The sequence below is a fragment of the Trifolium pratense genome, linkage group LG6 (assembly GCF_020283565.1).
Source record: "Trifolium pratense cultivar HEN17-A07 linkage group LG6, ARS_RC_1.1, whole genome shotgun sequence".
In the NCBI taxonomy this organism is placed as follows: Eukaryota; Viridiplantae; Streptophyta; class Magnoliopsida; order Fabales; family Fabaceae; genus Trifolium; species Trifolium pratense.
Window position 1 is genome coordinate 10632157 of NC_060064.1, and position 20278 is coordinate 10652434.

At 33.5% G+C, this 20278-nt stretch overlaps 2 protein-coding genes across 2 annotated transcripts; both read left to right on the forward strand.

Moving 5' to 3' along the window:
* The first annotated feature begins 217 nt into the window (after positions 1-217).
* Positions 218-3354, forward strand: LOC123893195 (INO80 complex subunit D-like). The gene is made up of 2 exons (XM_045943125.1): positions 218-790; positions 2791-3354. The coding sequence occupies exons 1-2, from the start codon at positions 351-353 to the stop codon at positions 3038-3040; spliced, it is 690 nt and encodes a 229-aa protein (XP_045799081.1). The 5' UTR covers positions 218-350; the 3' UTR covers positions 3041-3354.
* Positions 3355-9203: 5849 nt separating this feature from the next.
* Positions 9204-10899, forward strand: LOC123891715 (omega-hydroxypalmitate O-feruloyl transferase). Its single transcript, XM_045941617.1, has 3 exons — positions 9204-9659; positions 10236-10399; positions 10839-10899. The coding sequence occupies exons 1-3, from the start codon at positions 9204-9206 to the stop codon at positions 10897-10899; spliced, it is 681 nt and encodes a 226-aa protein (XP_045797573.1).
* The last annotated feature ends 9379 nt before the right edge of the window (positions 10900-20278 follow it).

Consider the following 20278-nt stretch of genomic DNA (forward strand, 5'->3'; position numbering starts at 1 on the left):
AAGTGGCATAGTGATTAGAAATTTCATTCATAAAGTGGATAAGTATTAAGTAGATGACCGGATTCGAATTTCGTCACCCTGTCTGCTTAAAAAAAATTATAGTGTTGTTATTAAAAATGGAAATAAATAATTATAATAAAATTTAAAATAAAAATCGAAATAAATAAATAAAAAGATTGAGTCAAAAAGAAAAAATTGAAGTACACTCCTATATAATATCCCGAGTTTCAATGCACTGATTCTGTTTCTCTTTTGAACAAAAACGAAACGCATAGCTTCAAAATTGAAACCAAATCAAATCAATTTCATTCCATCTCAAATCTTCATTCACCGAACCCAAAATCATCGCTATGGAAGATTCACACTCACAACAACAACAACCACCGCAAGTTTCTCCGATGAAAATCGACGGCGCGGAAGAAGACCAAATACTGTCCAACTCGTCCGTGTTAACTCGTCGCGAGGTTTTGACTCGCCGTCTCCGCCGAGTCAAACAACTCAGTCGCTGTTACAGACGTCATTATTGGGCTTTAATGGGTGAAGTTAAGACGAAGTACAGAGAGTATTGTTGGACTTATGGAAAGAGTCCTTTCAAAGAAGATGAAGAGAATCCAAACGGTGTCGTTTTGGGGGAAACTGGAAATGCTACTGAGAATAATGAAGATTTCATTCGTTGTGCTTTTAGTGGTTGTAAGTCGAAGGCTATGGCTCTTACTCGGTTCTGTCATACTCATATTTTGTCTGATTCTAAGCAGAAGCTTTATCGGGGTTGCACCGCCGTAGCAAAAAAGTGAGTTTTTTATTTTTTTAATTTAATGTTGTGTTTTTGGCGTTATTAGACTGTTTAGATGGTGATAATGTTGATTGAAGTAGAGATTATTGATTAAACAAGTATGAATAATTGGATTTTTTTAGCAATTTGGAAATTGTTATGATTTTAGGGCATGTTTTGTGGAAGAAGATACTGTTTTTTTTTTTTGTCTTTGTTGGATTTGGTTGTGTGGCTTTGAAAAAGATGAATAAGATCACTAGAGGAATAAATGTGTAGTGGTTGATGAGAAAAATAGGTAATTTTGTTTGTTTATGCATATATGATTATATTATATATGAGGCACAAAACATAGACACCGACATTTTTGAGAAAATGAATTAATTAAATGTAATCACGGCGTATGTGAATGTTGCGTTCGGGTTTGGACAGACCTTCAATTAGAATTGTCTGTGTGTGCTACATATTGGTTATTGATTATTTTGCTTTCTTCCTGAATGCATGGTCCTTTGTTGTCCAGTAGTTAAGTTTTGAATGATGGACATCTGTTCAATATTTTTACTTTGGGTGTTAACATGAGTTACATGACCACCTTTTACCCTTGTTTTGGGTTAAAACATAAACATTTATAGTCTTAGAATTTCGGTTGAGCCTAATTCAATCTTACAAAAGTGGCATGTAAGGTGAAGATTGTTCCCACTTATAAATACATGTTCATGCCATGTCTCATTCAATGTGAGATTTTTAACACACCTCTAATGTCTCTTCCAATGTCCAAGACTGGATATCTCGAGTGGCCCGGTAGCGATGATCTTATAGTAGGAGGCCTAACAGATCTTGGATAGATTCTAATACCATCTTAGAATTTGGGTTAGCTTAACTCAACCTTACAAAATTGATATGTATGATGAGGACTACCCCCACTTATAAACACATGTTCATGCCGTATCTCTTCAAATGTGGGACTCTTAACATAGTCTATGAAGCACGGATACATATAGATATCAGATATGACACCAGCATGTAGATACCCAATGATAATTTGAAAAAATTAAGTGACTGAATGTAACTACATGTGTCGGTGTCCGACACAAAACACGTCTCCGACACATCTTCAATCCAACATAACATGGAACATTTTTGTTCGATGACTCTGTGTGTTGTCAATTGTCAAATATCGTTTCGTGGTGGCATCATGACAAATTGTGGTTGCAGATTTTTTGACAACCTTCATTGTCAATTTGTGAAGGATGCAGGTGCCATTGCGTTTAATGGTGGCTTTATATTTGCGGTTTTCTGGCTTTTCGCCTTGGTCTGCCACCGGTAACACTGCTGTGACTTTAAATTCAATTCTGCCAACCTCCTCAATCTTTCTTATGTTCATGGACCCGAATACTGACCATACTTTCCGAGGAGTATCTTACCTTGTAGTCAGTAATGGATTCAAAACCAACTAGATTTCTATGTTAGTAGGACAAGTTTGATCCAAAGTTCTTGAGAATGTAGAAGATTGCTCATTTTTTAGTGTGTCATCTTGGCTTATGATAGGGACTTTGGTATTATTGGGGCCTTAGTTCCGCGTCAAGTATTATGAGATGCTCGTTTACTTGATTTGATTCTTTTCCCTTGATAGTTAGATTTTAAGGGAGAGTTGTTGAAGTGCTTGGGTGCTTATTGGTTTAAATACAAAAATTACCCCATGACTTCCAAGTGCCGATACATGTCTGTTCACTTCAGTTTAGTTGTGTGTCATGGCAGTGTACATGTAAAAAGGGTTCACTTCACTACTCACCAATGTGAATGTGCCATCTTCCACTATACAGCCTTTCGTTTCTATACAAAAAAATCTTTCTATTCAAAACTTAAACTTTTGTATCTATTTTAGTAATTAAATTTAATGCTTGTATTGTACTGAATCATTGTTTTTATCCTTTATGTCAATTGTCAACAATTGGTAAATTGATTTGTTGTTTTTATCCTACAGAAGACAATTTAACTGATAAACTTTTGCCTTTATGCAGTTTGCCAACAGGGCCATCTTATTGTAATAAGCCAGTACTGAGATCGACGGTTCCTTGTGCATGCCCTACTCATTACCAATTAGGTGAAAAGTGCTTACTTCGTGCACTAAAAAGGGCAGGTTATAATGTCCCGGTTAATAGTAAGCCTAGTCCAAAGTTACATGAATTAGTTCCTGAATTTGTCCGGCAAATTCAAAATAAACGAAAAGCTTTACGGAAGGCAACTTTACCTAAACCTGAGACTGAATAACAAAGATTTAGTCGCTGATTGTTGGAAATATCATGATTCACTAAAGACATTGCACAGTATATAGGGAGGGAAGGTGGTTCCAATATCTGAGAAACAGAGTTATGATTTGGTATTGACTGTTTAAGCATAAAGTGTCAATAAGAAAGTACTTAGATACATGTAAATTGTGAGTATTCTAGACATGTCCTTAAATTTTGTGTCTCTCTATTCTTCTTGCTCACTCATGTTTGGCACCCTATGGGCAGCATCACAATATATTAAATTGTTGCTTGTTATTTTCATAATAATAGGAATTTGTTGGTATGGATTGGGAATTTCTCGGCTAAAATTCTTGATGCTCATATGATAAAAGTCATTTAACTTTAGTATCCGGCCAGGCTTGTTGATTTTTATAAATGATTTGAGTGCAAAATTGCTTTATGATTTCATTTAATATGTTACAATTTTGAGTTTTCCTTTAAGATTCATTGATATGATTTAGATAAAAAAAACCTAATTTTCAGATACTTTTACTGTTTCTATTGAAAATGAAATAGGCAACTAATTTCCATTGCTCTTTTTAAACCCAATTTGTTATAGATTAAAATATAAATGATTTTGATATAAATAATTTAGAGATTTTCTTTTAATATAAGAAAACATTAAGCTATTTTTGTGTCTGTTGAAATTATAAAAAGAGATTTTGTATTTATCTTTTCTATTAACAATGAATTATAGAAAAATGATTTTGGGTTTGGGAAAAGTTCCTTAATATAAGCTGGATGTTTCTATATTGTCTGGTCCTTGGTTATGCTTAGCATTTTCTTTTTGACAGGATATATATATATATATATATATATCATTTGAATAGTACTTTGCTGGACATTTACAGCTAATTTTTTTGTTTTTGTCGAAAATCTGATCTGTATCTTTAATTGGGGCTTAATTGTTAATTTGGAGTTTGGCTCTATAACGTTGAGAAGAGGTATTATCACAATCGTTTAGTTTGATTATTGAGTCATGTTTTTTTTTATGAAGTAAAACCTTAGGCAGAAATTCAAGCAACATTTTCTGTAGTGAGAAATCCATCTTGTACTTTTCTATTTCCATTCATATAATTTATTTCCTAGTTCTAATGTTTTTATTTTTGAAAGAATCTGTTCCTTCTTGTGTAGATTTTTATGATATCTTTGGTGATTGCTCAAATGAACAAGCCAATTTACTTCCTATTAATTGAACATTTTACTTTGTTCATGATTATACCATGTGTTGACCTCCATGAATACCATTTTTTGCTGTGTTGAGTCTTTCAACAGATAAGTATTGTAACAGAACCAATCCTTTAACAAAAGAAGTAGAAAAGAAGGTCATCATTTTCTTGGTTATAAGTCATGCTCATGATACTGCTTGTCCCCAACTATCTCTACCTAATCTGTGTATATGTTTTTAATGTTGCGTAGCAAGTGTGAAGTTAGAAATCTCACATTGCTTAGAAAACTGAAGGTTGAACTTATTATAAGTGGAAGAATCCATAAACCTAATGCCTTAAAATTATGGGTAAAGATGAGGTGTCCAACTCAATTGTATCTTAAGCCCAATATAGATAAGGATATGGATAATCTCTTGAACTTTGCCTACATGACTCAACACTAAGCCTACATGACTCAACACTAAGCGTAACTATTCACCATGGTTTCTCCCATATTATATGCAGGTGAAGCAAGACTAATGCTACGGTGGACCACCTTCACAAGTGGTCCACCGTGGACAAGTGATCTACCGAATATGAATTTTACGAAATTCATTGTTGGATTGAAAATTTATATCGTATAGATCTTCCATAAATTTTTTAAATTTTTTTGAAAATCATTTGATATGTTATTGAGACCCATCAAGATTTACGTTATTTAATAAACCGTTAATCTTGATGTGTCTCAATAATATATCAAATGATTTTCAATTTTTCTAAATTTTTCTATGGATGATCTACATGATATAAACTTTCAATCCAACGGTGGATTTTGTAAAATTCGTATTCGTTATAATGTTATTCATGACTGGTCCACCATGGACCACTTGATGAAGTGGTCTATATTAGAATTTAGCTGTGAAGCAATAATAGGTTTTCCTTGTGAATTTCATGGCAACTTTCATCCTAAAGCCCTTATAGTTCATATTCCAATGAGACATTTCATGTTTGGTTTTACAATTTAAGTTAAATTTAACTCAATTCTACAAAGTCAGTTTTTAAGTCAAGAGAGGTAACATCTCATCAAATATGAGACTCTCAATTCTCAACAAGTTCATTTGTCATGCTATGAATTTATTTATTGTTTTCTCCACCTCCGATCTTCTTAATCCTCTTCTTGACTTTCTCATCCGCTTGACCTGCTTCATTATCTTCAAATTTAATCTTGTTCAACTGATAAGATTTTTTTGTAAATGTTAGGGTTTTTGGACCAAGCGGTTTTCAAAAACTAGTATCAGTTCAATTCGGTTCCCGATTCAACCATCCGATCCGAATTTCAAAACATTGGTTTAGTCAGTTTCGATTTCCGATTCAACCATCCGGTTCGAGTTTCAAAACATTGGTTTAGGCTGGATCCAAATCCATAACGTTTTTTTTTTTTTTTTTTTTAAAATTCAAACTAATCCAATCCAATAATAAACGAGTTAATCCGAAACTATATTATAAGATATAATTATTTTTTAAGTTGATTTGTGGCTTCTACAATAGGCGTGGTTCATGCTCTTTTGTGTATAGGTCGAACTCTGGTCCTTCACATTGAAATAGAAATGACAAAGCAGTTGCATTAAAAACATTATTTTTGCGATGGATTCTCTAATTGTGGTTAATACGATTAATTTAGGCTAACCTTCTAATTGCCTTCCTCCAACCTCTTCTCTAAGAGGCCCGTGATCTCTCTTCTCCACCATCTTGGATGGAGCACTTCAATTTATTATGTGTATCGCGAAGTAAATCATTATGTTGATCTGTTAGCAATTTTCAAACACTCTTTTTTAGATTTTAATTATAGTATTTTTTAGGATCATGCTAAACAGCGTCCCGGGACACTTGTTAAGCATACCAAAAAAAAAAATAAAAGATACAATTAATGTTTGAAAGATAGTTTTTTACATTTTACATGCATTGAATGCACACGTTTTAAGATTTTTTTTCTTATTTATTTATATGCTTAACTAGTGTCGGAGGCACCATTTAACATTTTCCTTTTTTATTATGTTTTTCATCCTATTTAAATCTTCTATTAGAAGATAATGTAAGAGGAGTTAGTTTGTCTTTATTAATTGTTAAATTTAATTTTTTTTAGTTGATAGACGAAATGACAAAGTCATTGAAAACTCACACACATAAAGTGGAGTGACCGGGGTTCGAACCCCAGTCCCGACATCCAACACTAGCAATTTCTGCATTGAGCTAGAATTTGTGGACTAATTTAATTCTATTTCTTGTAAAAAAGAAAAAATGACATTTGAAATTGAGATGGGCGGAATGGTGGTGTCTAGTTTGGTGCTGGTATTATTAAGTAAGCGCCATAACTATTAATTGTCACTTAATAATTGTTTGGGCATGCGGAGACTCAGTTTGATTACAATCAATGAGTAGTTGGGTGAAGTATGGGCTAATGGGTATGATGATTACCCTTAAAAATAAGTGCTGGTATTAAGGAGTACTTTTATTTGTTTTAACACGTGCATTATTGTACATAATAAGATAAAAAATATCGAAATTGTCAAGCCGAACAATATAATTGGGAGTTTAATCTAATTCATCCTTATAAAATCGGCTTGTAAAGTGAGAATTGTCTCCACTTGTAAACACATATTCAAGTGATCTCACAACCGATGTGAGACTTTTTAAAAAATTCCTTATATATATATATATATATATATATATATATATATATATATATATATATATATATATATATATTAGATACTAAATTGATGAATTTATTGTAAAATCTAGGTTTAAATATGAAACCAGTCCCTGCAATTACGGCTTGTTTTGATTTTAGCCTCTGCAAAAAAAAAGTTTGATTTTAGTCCTGCAAAATAGCAAAACTTTTAAAAAAGTCCTTGAGGTGAATTTTTGAATGACATGTCAAGTAATTGATGATTTGGCAAATGCTGACTAGGATTTTTGATGATGTGGAATTAACATGTTATTTTCATTTAAAAATAAAAAAATGTAAAATAACACATCAAATTTTTAAAAATAAATAAATAAATTGAAAAATAGAAATAGAAAATTAATACACTTACCAAAATAAAAGTTAATATATTAGATTTAAAAAAAAAAATCAAAATAGAAGAAAGAAATCACGCAAAAGAAGAAAAACACAGTTTTTGTTCATACTTTTCAAACCACAGAGGGGTTAATTTTATTTTGACGGTAAAGGGTTAATTGAAATTGAAAGTTAGGATGAGAAAGAGTTTCTGTTCATCCCCTTCAAATCGTAGAGTTCTTCTTCCTCAATTTCGTTTTTGTAATTTCGTTTTCTAATGTTGGCTTTGTACATCACCATTTGATACCCACACACATGAAGCTTTTTTGCAACAAAAACTGAAGAAGACGAACCACCTTTGCTACTCGACATCTTCTTTCTTCTTTGCGTGATTTGTTCTTCAATCGTAGCTTTGATCCAGGAACCCTAATTTTTGCCCCTTTCTTCTTTGTGTTTTTCTTCTTTGTGTGATTTCTTTCTTCTATTTTGATAATTTATTTTATTTTTTTTGAAATCTAATATATTTTTAAATCTAATATATTAACTTTTTTTTGGTAAGTGTATTAATTTTCTATTTCTATTTTTCAATTTATTTTTTGTTAAAAATCTGACATATTATTCTCCATTTTTTTTATTTTTAAATGAAAATGACATGTTAATTCCACGTCATCAAAAATTCTAGTCAACATCTGTCAAATCATCAATTACTTGACATGTTAGCCAAAAATTCACCTCAAGGACCTTTTTAAGTTGTGTAGGGGGTGTCTGCCGACGCGAGTTCGCTTGAGACAACGTTATGTAGAATGTGAACTAAGTTGTCCTGTGTGCAATGTTGAGGTTGAAGATGATATTCATGTGTTTTTTGGATGCGAAGCAACGCGCGAATGTTGGTCGGTCGCAGGCCTGTCACAATTGCTGCATAATGCAACTTACCAGCATGGGACTGTCACAGACAGGGTATTTCGAATGTGCAGAAACGAGGATAGTGCAATGATAGGACGAGTTGCATCGTTATTTTGGTGCATTTGGAATAATCGAAACGACAAGATTTGGAATGACAATATTCAGTCCCCGAGCCAAGTTGGAAACATGGCGTTCGTCGTCTGGAATGAATGGTTTACTGTCCACCAACTGCAGCGTCATAACGTTGTTCCTATTGAGGATCCTAGGCCGGTTCGGTGGGAGAAACCAGAAGCGGGATGAATAAAGTGTAATATTGATGCTGCGTTTGTAGGTGCGTCCGGTGTTACTGCTATAGGTCTGTGCTTTCGTGATACCAATGGGCATTTTGTGGCTGGCTTGACTCAATGGCAGCAGCCTTCTTATTCCATAGTGGAAGGCGAAGCATTGTCACTATTACATGCAATGAAAGAGGCTATTCATCGTGGATTTGAGTGAGTCCAATTTGAAAGTGACTCAAAGTTGTTGGTTGACGCCATCCATTCGAGAAGACGGGGCAATTCGGAATTTAGTTTAATTGTTAACGACATTATTCTTCTTATGTCATCTTCTGTAAACTTTGAGGTTAAGTTTGTTAGGAGACAAGCGAATTTGGTTGCTCATACTCTTGCTAGGGCGGCCAATGTTTGGGCTAGTTTCCATAGATTTGAGATTATTCCCTTATGTATTGAACATTTATTAGTTGATGATATGAATTAAGTTTGTTTGGTTCAAAAAAAAAAAGTTTTGGTATTTCGCAGGGACTAAAATCAAACTTTTTTTTTGCAGGAGTTAAAATAAAAACAAGCCGTAATTGCAGGGACTGTTTTTATATTTAAGCCTAAAATCTACTTATATATTTAAGAAAACTAAATTGAAACTCAATAGAGTGTGGTATAAACATGGTGCACGTCTCCTCTCAATATCACACCAAGCCCCCCCCGCTCTCTCTCTCTCTATATATATATATATATGTCAAGGCAAGAACAAACTTCATGGAAACCACTAGCCAAGAAACTCCAATTCTTCTTCAAGACATGAAGGTGACAATCCACAAAACTTCAATGATTTTTCCATCAAAACTAACCGAGAAAAAATCCTTGTTCTTATCAAACATAGACAAGGTTCTCAATTTCGACGTAAAAACGGTTCATTTTTTCGAAGCAAACCAAGATTTTCCTCCTCAAATAGTGACTGAGAAGTTAAAGAAAGCTCTAGAAGATGTTCTAGTGGCTTATGACTTCCTTGCTGGAAGAATAAAGATGAACTCTGAAACCAATAGGTTGGAGATAGATTGTAATGCAAAAGGTGTTGGCTTTGTTGTGGCATCTAGTAAATATAAATTGGATCAACTTGGGAACTTGGCTTATCCTAACAAAGCTTTTGCACAATTAGTTCACAAGACTAAAGATTTCCTTAAGATAGGTGATATACCACTATGTGTTGTCCAGGTACAAATATTTTTCATAAAATAGGTGAAACCTACGTTACCCATTAATAATTTGGAGATATTTACTCAACAATCGATGAGAACAAATCACATAAGTAGATTAGTACGTGGTACGCACAATTAACTTTTAACAAACTTTTACTTCACACATACATTTGACTTGTTCTCATTTGTTGTTACGTAAATTAAATATCCTCAAATTAAAGCGTAGAAAAAACTTTAAAAATACATTGAAGTTTAAAAACACCAAATAAATATAATATTTTTTTGTTAATCTGCCACAAGTAAAAATAAATAGAGGGAGTCCCTGTGAAGTTAACTCAGTTGATAGGAACATCACAATTATATATGTATGGATCGAAGTTCGAACTCCAGACATTTCATTTATTTACCTTGAAGTTGAAATTTTAGCCATTTTACTATTTGACAAAAAAATAAATAGAGGGAGTAATGTTTACAATATTGATGACATATCTGTTTACTATCTACATACCCCCTTCATTATTTCAATATTGATCCAAATTAAATTTAATTAGAAACAAATGAATTAATTATATTGCATTAATTTGGTTCGTAGCTAACATCCTTCAAGTGCGGTGGTTTCTCAATTGGCATCACAACTAGCCATGCAACCTTTGATGGGCTTAGCTTCAAAACATTCTTAGACAACCTTGCTTCATTGGCTGCTAACAAGCCACTGGCTACTAACAAGCCACTGGCTGTGATACCCTTCAATGAAGAGTATATATATATATATATATATATATATATATATATATATATATATATATATATATATATATATATATATATATATGGCGAGTGCTACTGTGCACAAGCTATTTAAGTCTTGCACCATGCAAGACCATTCTTAATCATTAGATTATAAAACTCCACCAAATGTAATGGTACACACCCCACATCATATTTATTCCTTTTCTTTCCCATCCAGCTTTCCTCGATACACTCAAACACACTGCACAAAACTCAGAGGTGGTAACTCATCAAAAGAAAAATTCTCCCAGCAAATTTCAATGATCTCTTTTTTTTCCATTATCTAAAACAAAACAAAAAATTATTAATAGGGTCTATTTCTTTCTGGATTTTTTTTTTGACATATTCTAGATCTGTTTGTTGTAATTGTTAAAATACTATTTTTAATTTCTTTTATTGAGATGAGATATAAAGATGAAGAAGGTACTGCAGATGGAAGTATGGAGGAAGATGGGATAAATGCATAGGGAGGGAGAGAGATAATCTATTGGTAGTGAAATGGGTTGAGGGAATTTTTTTTGTTTTGAATCATGCATTGATTCAACATGGAGATGCCAATCTTAAACATTTCTCATTAAAAAGAAAGAAAAAAAAATTGATTGAAAAATCAAATCTTGAAAATCGGGGTCAATAAATCTTGGAAGTTTGAAATGATTTCTATTTTTTTATTTTTTTGAGAACATGTCTTCTTTTAGTTTGCCATTGCTATAGCTTGTATACACTTGAAGAAAGAAGATAAAACGTTTCGATTAAAAAAAGAAGAAAAAAGTGATTTTTTTTCCCAAAAATAGAGATAACAGTTTTTTTTTTTTCACAAGGAAAAAGGAAATAGAGAAATAAAGTTGATATAGTGTTGAGGAACATGATAATATTTTATAGGGTAACTTGATCCAATGATTCAAATAAGTGTTGCATCATGAAAGACAGGGGGATTCTAGGGTGGGAGACCATGATAGGCCTCTCATCAATGAGTCATGTGTTTTGTGGACCGGATTGTATCCGAAACTTTTTTCCGAATAAAATAGGAACGTGTGCAAAACTACCTCCCACGCTTGAGTTTTGTTTTTCTTCCAAAGAATTAAATTAAATTAAAATTAATGCCAAAAGAAAACCCTTTGAACTAGGGCGGATTCTACCGTGAGTGAGTGTCGCATATCACTCACGGGTGCACAACTTAAATACAAATCTCAGCCGTTCATTAATGATGGTGCATCCTACATATCTTACACTTTATTATTATCTTTGTGCTTTCTTCTGCAATTGAGATCACTATTTCTCTGTCTTCATCTCTCTACACTACACACATTATACCTCTCTATGAAACAAACAAAACCCAGAAATCAAGGACTAAAATAAATCTCAAAGCTTCCAAAACCATAAATTTTAACAATGTTGCAATCAATTTCAATTCTTGTATCCCTTTAACAATGCGGCTACAGCAAAAATCACCACCACCGTTGCAAAATCAAAATTGAAACTTCCATAAACTAAAAAACTCTAAACTTTGAACAAAATTTAACCATAACCAAAAATCAAAACTTTTGAACATAATTTAACCGGAAAATAAAATCTTTTAGTAAAAAGAAATTTATCTGAAGATGTATAAAACAAATATGACATCCTATCTTACTTTTATTTATTTCCTTTTCTTTGTTTCTTTATCTCTTCATCATATTATCTCCCTCTCACATCTATTGAACTCAGGAAAAATCAAAATAACATTAAATAAAAAGCTTCACCAACATGAAAAATAATGATAATCTTCAAGCTATTTTTACAGTCATAATTGTACCTATTTTTTTTCGAGATTTTGCTAAAATACCTGAATTAATTTGATGTTTTCTCACTTTATTATTATTATTATTATTATTATTATTATTATTATTATTATTATTATTATTATTATTATTATTACTCCCTCCGTCCCAAAAAAAAAAGAACTATTTGACCACTATACGCACACAAATGCATAACTTTGATTATAAATATTTTTAATTGTGCATTAGTAAAAATTATAAAAATTTGATACTTTGAAAATACTCGTCGAAACAAATCAAACAAGATCTTATATGATAATATTTACATTTATATACTTGTAGAAAAATACGGTCAAAACAAGACATATGAATAATGCATTTAGTCAAATGAGATCTTATAAAATGGAACGGAGGGAGTATTATTTTTATAAATAAAGGTTGAAGAATGAAGGAAAAATTATTTTATTTTTTTAAACAATATTTTCAGATAGTTTGGATGAATGAACATTTAGGGTGCGTTTGATTTGCTAAGAAACAGGGGACTGGACAGGACAACTTTTGTTGTACCATGTTTGATTTGAAACTGGTTATGGAACTGGACAAATTAGGTAGCAAGAGACAGGACAAAAACATGAACCAATGTACAATTTTTTATCCACACTACAACTATAAAAATACCTAATGGGTGTTGCGGCGCGAAAAAATATCCTCGAGTGTGAACACTCGAAAAGAAACAAAGTCGCCACCGAATTTTATTTATCCTAGAGAAAGGAAAGGAAAATATCGAGAAAACCTTGAGGGGTAGAGAAAAAGGGTTCGGGAGTTGGTTATGCGAGGGGAAGGTATTAGCACCCCTCACATCCGTTGTACTCAACGGGAACCTTTTAGAGGGAAATGTTTGTTTGCTTACTCGTTTCTTGCTTCATCGATAGAAAAAATTTGTTTTTATTATTATTTATGTTATTATAGATGCGGGGAAAAAGGTTTTGCTTTTTTATTATTGTGCCCGACAAGATGTTGAATCCTGCTCCTACGTATTCCAGGTGCAATGGGAAAATCAGGGTTTCGTAGTTCAGGGTAAAAAATGTTTGTGGGTTGGTTGCTTTTAGACGCATGACGTCTAAGTCGCATCCTCGTATTTAAACGCTACTTGTATGCTCGCACTTCGGAGGCTTAAGCGTGGTTTGTATTACGAAGAATGTCGCATTCTTGTATTTAAACACTGCTTGTATGCTCGCACGGTGGAGGCTTAAGCGTTGTTTGTGTTACGGAGAAAGGACAAAAACGTCACCCGTTTTGTGAAAAGAGTTTTACTTTTACTGCGCGCGAGGGCAGTGGAAAAGGTTTGAGTGTGTTGAGTTGATTTTATGAGTTTTTTGTGAAAATGTTTGAGAATGAGGATGATCCGAGACACGAGTCATACGTCAGGGTCTCGAAACCATCCGGGTAGAGAAAGTCATACGTCAGTCCCTTCCTTTTTCATCATTTTAATCTTAAGTCGTTTTAGTTTGATTTAACGAAATCAAAAGAAAAGATTAAGAGATGTTTTTTTTATGTGTTTTAAGGTTTGAGAATGAGAATGGTCCGAGACACGAGTCATACGTCAGGGCCTCGAAACCATCCGGGTAGAGAAAGTCATACGTCAGTCCCTTCCTTTTTCATTCTATTTATTGATTAAGTATTGAATAAATTTAAACAAGACGAAGAAGAAACAAATCAAGCTAACAAAGTATAGATAACAAGCTCTTACTTGAATAAGCACTAAAAAAAATAAATAAACCGCCACTGGGGGTGTAAACTGGGTTCTGGGGGTGAAGCAATAGCAATCGTCCAAACAAAAAAAGAGCTGAACAAAATTTAATCAAGTACAGCGTTAAGATAAGGGTGTATGGTAGGCTTCCCGGATCTAGGCCTTTTGATTTGATCAAATGGCTTGGATTTAAAAATCCACTAACAGATCTCGGCCTTACATCCGATCTAACGATTGTGTTTTAAAATAAAGGGGGAGCCAATGACGTGCTGATTTTGCTTGAAATTCTTCGTCAAAAAATTACAAATGAGTACATGATTTTGCTTGAAATTTTGCATAGATCATGAATATAAACTTAGATTTTTCAAAAGATGTTTGCATCTCAAAAAAGTTCGAAACTTTAAAACCCAAAAAATTTTTAAATTTCACATTTGTACGATTTAAGCAAAATCAAGGGTTGGAAAAACTTCAGATGATGTTCAGTAGTAAAAAGCGTTTAGAATCTTACTGGTTTCGAGCTCTGTTTTGGTGGGTTAACACCTACTCTTTTCTTTGCTATTTTGAACTTTGAGTAAGCTCCTCTTGAAGGTTTTCCTTCGTTTTTATTGTTGTTTCAAGCTACTGGATGTGTTTAGAGGCTTTTGGGTGAAGAAGATTGAAGTTTGGAAGGTGTTTGAGTCAATTTCGAATTTTGGAAAAGTGATGAAAAAATGAGATTTTTTTGGTTTTTCTCTTCTCTCTGTTCCTCCAAAATCGCCTCCTCATCCCTGCGTGTGTTTTGGCTCTATTTATAGAGCTCTCAAGATCAAAGTTGACCTTTGATCTAGAGTATGTGAGTGAACAAAGTTTATGGAAAATTACAAAAGCAAAATGTTTGGTCTGCTACTGTTTGAACTTGTTGATTAAAGTGGGATTTTTGCAGGAGAAGGATGGGTTGTTGCTTGTTGTGGTTAAAGTTGCAGCAAAAAGGTGAAGAGAAAGAAGAGGCAAGGAGGCGCAGCAGCTTGCTGTTGTTGCTTCTTTTTTTTTTTTTTGTCATTTTCGTTTGACTTTTCTATTTTTTGTTTTGAATCAAAAAAAATAATAACAGGAAAAGGGGAGGGGGGAGCGTGCTGCTGCAAAGCAGCATTGCTACACTTTGTTTTTTTTTTATAATAATAATAATAAAGAACACATTTTTGAATTTTTTTTTTTAAATAAATAAAAAAAATGGAATGTGAGAATAATGAAGAAAAAATAAAAATGAGATGGAGAGTGTGCATGTGAAATGGGTAGGACAAAATTAGGGTATGACAATGGGCAGTTAAATAAAATGCTAAATCCGACATAAATGAACAATTAAATAAAAACAGAGGGAATATTTAAATTTCCCGAGGTTCATTATTTTCATAAAGCAAAATAAAAATTACTGACTTAAGACTAATGAAAATAGTATTAATAAGAGAGTATAATATTTAAAAATAATAGAAACACAATAAATAAATAAATATGACTCTATTGATTAAATCACGAGAATTAATAAAGTTGGTGATAGTAATAATAAATTTATCGATAATTGATGTTATTTTTATAAATGAGTTTTTCTAGTATGTGCAATTTTAAACATGTTACGAAGTTCATTGTATAATTTATATTAAATGCATAATTTTTTGATAAATAATTGTTGTTTTTTAATAAAAAATTACTATTTTTAGTTGCTTTAAAATGTGTACCATTTATCAATCGTTAGTTGATTCAGTGGTGATTGGTACTGAACTTGATAGAAATGATCACGATTCTATGTCAGCAACTGCGATAGGGAGAGGACTGTAGCCAATTAATGTCAGAACTGACCCCTGAACCAGATTAAACTGGTTGTAAAAAAAATGTGCGCCCTTTATAAATTCATCCCGTAAGAGAGAGAGAGAGAGTTTATTTATGTTTATTTTTTTGTAGATAGACGAAATGACAAAACCATTATAAATTCACACACTCGAGTAAAGGAGGCGGGATTCGAACCACGGTCATGACACGTCTACCTAACAATTTTCGGCATTTTAACTAATTGAGCTAGGAGTTGTGGACAAATTTATTTAGGTTTATCAAAGCATTTATTGTAAAGTATAGGAAAAAATATATAGTTAAAATAATTAGAATTATGTAGTTTAAAAAAATTGATTGAAAATTAAAAAATGATCTTATATTAAAAGATAGAAGTAGTATTGTATTAAAAATTAAAAGAATTACTGGAAACAGAGAAAGTAAAAGAAATCACGGTTGAAAAAGTTAGAGGCCAAAAGGAAAAATATTCTGATATGGAAAGCTTAACATAAGCTCTATAGACCTTTTAATCTAAAGGCCCTTAACAGCTGCCCATTGGTGAGAGATATGATAGGCTCTCTCACCCTAGCATGAGCCTTGAACTAGATAATATCTCCAGGTGGAAGGCAAAATGAAAATATCTTCATCTCACTGTTATACACTCAGTGGATACCTTGCGTCACTTAAATAAGATCTTAACAAGGTGTTGGAACATGATGAAGAATTTGGAGGGAACTTGGTATTGAAATAAACACAAGTGTAAGAACCATGTATAGTGTAAATTAAAAAAAAGACTCTTTGAGTCCCACATTGGAAAAATCACACTACTTGGTAGTGTTTATATACCACAAGGTGGCAACCCAAGGGTGTGCCCTGTAAGAAAGGGAGACTGCACACAATGTCGAATATCACATGCGCGCGCCGCCGTCCGGCCGGCTCGGGTCGGTTCGGGCCGGGCTTGGGCTTGGGTGATATATTAATTTTTTTAATACCGAAAAAGAAATTTTTTGAATTTAAATTTCTTTTAATGCGTGTCCCTTAATTCGCACATGTTAAATGTGCTTAGACCAAGTCTGAAACAGCTTTTCAAATCTGTTAACGGTCAAATACGTGGCCTATTTTTTCTCCCACGTTTTTTCGTTTGACTGAGCAATTTCAGCTCCTGAAAATCCTCTGATTCCAGCTCCCTACTTGCCTATAAATACCTCTTCATTTCTTCAGTTTTTACTCACTTCCTTTTCTCTGCATTCTGAGAAAACTGCTTCTTTCCTTCTCTCTATTTTTTCTTCTTCGTTAAATTTTTGTTGTTTCAATATTTGAACGGTTGTAAACTGTAGAATTGATATTCGTATATCAATTAGAGTGGTTCGAATTTTCGAACCATATTTGGTGTAATTCTGTTCGATCACTGCAGTGCAGTAGTGCTTCGGTATTTTCATTGAAAACGGCTGTTTTATCCTGGGGACTTCGCGGTTGATATACTACAGTGCACTTCTTCGAGTAGTTCCGCGAAACGTCTTAAAGAAAACGACCTAGTACGCGACTCAGCCAATAATTTGTTTCGTTGCCAATTTTAGAAAAAATTCGTTTTCTGTTTTTTAAAAGTCAGTAAACCGTTTTCTAACAATTTTAAGACGTTTCGAAAATATCATGGCAAACAAAGAGATTATTGGTAATTCATCTGTCGGTGCTACCGAAAGGCCGTTTAAGTTTGAGGGTAACCATTTCAAACGTTGGCAGCAAAAAATGTTTTTCTTCCCGACTCTTAAAAAATGTGCCTACGTTTTGAAACAGCCCATTCCTGTGGTTCCTGCTGATGCTTCGGCTTCAGGAACTAATGAACAGACCGTTCAGACCGTTAACACCAACGGTGATGCTGTATCTGCCGAAAAAGACAAAGGCAAGGCCACGGCAGAACAGCTTAAAGAGAAAGCGCTGCAACTAGAAATAGATAGGCAGCTCTGGATTGATAATGATTATGTTTGCAAAAACTATATCATTAATGGTTTGGAAGATGATCTGTATGATTATTACAGAACTTATAATACAGCCAGTGATGTGTGGGAGGCTCTGAGTAAGAAGTATGATACTGAGGAAGCTGGTGTGAAGAAGTATGTTGTGAGCAGGTATTGGAAATACCAGATGGTTGATGAGAGGTCGGTGGAAGTGCAGTCACATGAACTACAAAAGATTGCTCATGAGATAATAACCGAAGGTATGCCTTTACATGAGCAGTTTCAGATTTCTGTTATTATTGATAAGCTTCCCCCTAGTTGGAAAGACTTTAAGAATCAGCTCCGTCATAAGACAAAGGAGTTTTCCATCGAAGGTCTGATTACCCGTCTTCGTATAGAAGAAGAATCTCGGAAACAAGATATGAAAGAGGAAGAAAAGATATTGGTTGTTTCTAACACCAATAAAAAGAAATACGGTGCAGCTCTGAAGCCTACGGGCAAACCTTTGAAAAATCAGAATCAGAGCCGCATTCAAAACCGAGTTAAGAATGGTAACCCGGTTAGGGGCCATATTGCTAAGCAACAGCAGCAACAACCACCTCCAAGAAATGACGCTGTTGAGCCATTTTATTGCTTCAATTGCTGGAAAACAGGTCATATGTCAAAGAAGTGCAGAAATCCAAAGAGGCCTAAACCGGCTAATCTTGCACATATTAATGTGAATATGGCTGATGAGCCATATGCTGCTATGATCACCGAAATTAACATGGTCGGTGGTACTGATGGATGGTGGATAGATACTGGCACTACCCGCCATGTCTGTTATGATCGTGCTATGTTTAAAACATACACGAATGCTGAAAACAAGAAGGTGCAGATGGGTAATGCTCATACATCTGATGTTGCTGGTGTTGGAGATGTTGTTTTGAAGTTCACCTCTGGAAAGACTCTTATCTTGAAAGAAGTCCTTCATGTTCCTGAGATGAAGAAGAATCTTGTTTCTGGTTTCCTCTTGAATAAGGCTGGGTTTAATCAAACTATTGGGGCTGATATGTACACCATCACTAAGAATGGTATTTTTATTGGGAAAGGGTACGCCTCTGATGGCATGTTTAAACTCAATGTTGAATTTAATGTTATGAATAAAATTTCTCCTTCTGTTTACTCTTTGTGTGATTTTAATATTTGGCATTTCTAGATTTTGTCATGTTAATAAACGCTCAATTTTGAATGTTAGTAACTTAGGATTAATTCCTAAACTTAGTTTTAATGAGATAGAAAAATGTGAATTTTGTAGTCAAGCAAAAATAACAAAGAGCAAACATAAATCAGTAATACGAGAATCTGAACCAATGGACCTTATACATTCTGATATATGTGAACTAGATGGAACCATGACTAGAAATAACAAACGCTATTTTATCACTTTTATTGATGATTGTTCAGATTATACTTTTGTTTATTTAATGAAAAATAAAAGTGATGCTTTTGATATGTTCAAAATTTTTGTGAAAGAAATAGAAAATCAATTTAGTACGAAAATCAAGAGACTTCGTAGTGATAGGGGAACCGAATATAATTCTAGTTTATTTAATGATTTTTATAAACAACACGGAATTATACATGAAACGACTGCACCATATTCCCCTGAAATGAATGGTAAAGCAGAAAGAAAGAATAGAACTCAGAGCAACGACAAATAGTTTAATACACGACAAATTGAATTATAACAGACAATCATTAGCTGAGGAACATGTTAGATTGATTCAACTATGACTTCAGAGCAACGTAAAGTATATGACACAATCATGACAAGAGTTAACGAAAACAAACCTGGTATGTTTTTTCTTTATGGTTATGGCGGTACAGGGAAGACATTTATCTTGAGGGCCATGTCAGCCGCATTACGCTCAAAAGGTGAAATAGTTTTAACAGTTGCCTCAAGTGGGAACGCTGCATTGCTTATACCTGGCGGTAGAACATCACATTCAAGGGTTTCTATTCATCTAAATGTTGACGAGTTTTCAACATGTACCATAGTTCCTAAAAGCCCTTTGGTGCTATTAATACAAAAAGCAAAGCTCATTACATGGGATGAAGCACCAATGATGCACAAACACTGTTTCAAAGCTGTTGATCGAACTTTAAAAGATATTCTCAAGTCTGTTGATGAAAAAAGTTATTGTTTTTGGCGGAGATTTTAGATAAATTCAACCAGTAATACCCAAAGGTACAAGGCCAGAAGTTGTTTATGCTAAAATCTTTGGTTCTTTGAAATTTTTGTGAAGTTTTAACATTGAGTAAAAACATGAGGCTTCTCGGTGGTGCTTCGAGTGTAGACGTTGAACAAAGAAGGTTGTTTTCTGAATGAGTTTTGGGTATTGGCGATGGAGAAATTGGAGATGACAACGACGATGATTTAGAACTTGACATTCCATCATATTTATTGATTCAAAATTCAGATGATCCTCTTGCTTCTATCGTTGAAAGCACCTATCCCCAACTTTTACAAAACATGAACGATATAACGTATTTCCAAAATAGAGCTATACTAGCTCATAAAAATCAATAGTCGACAAAATAA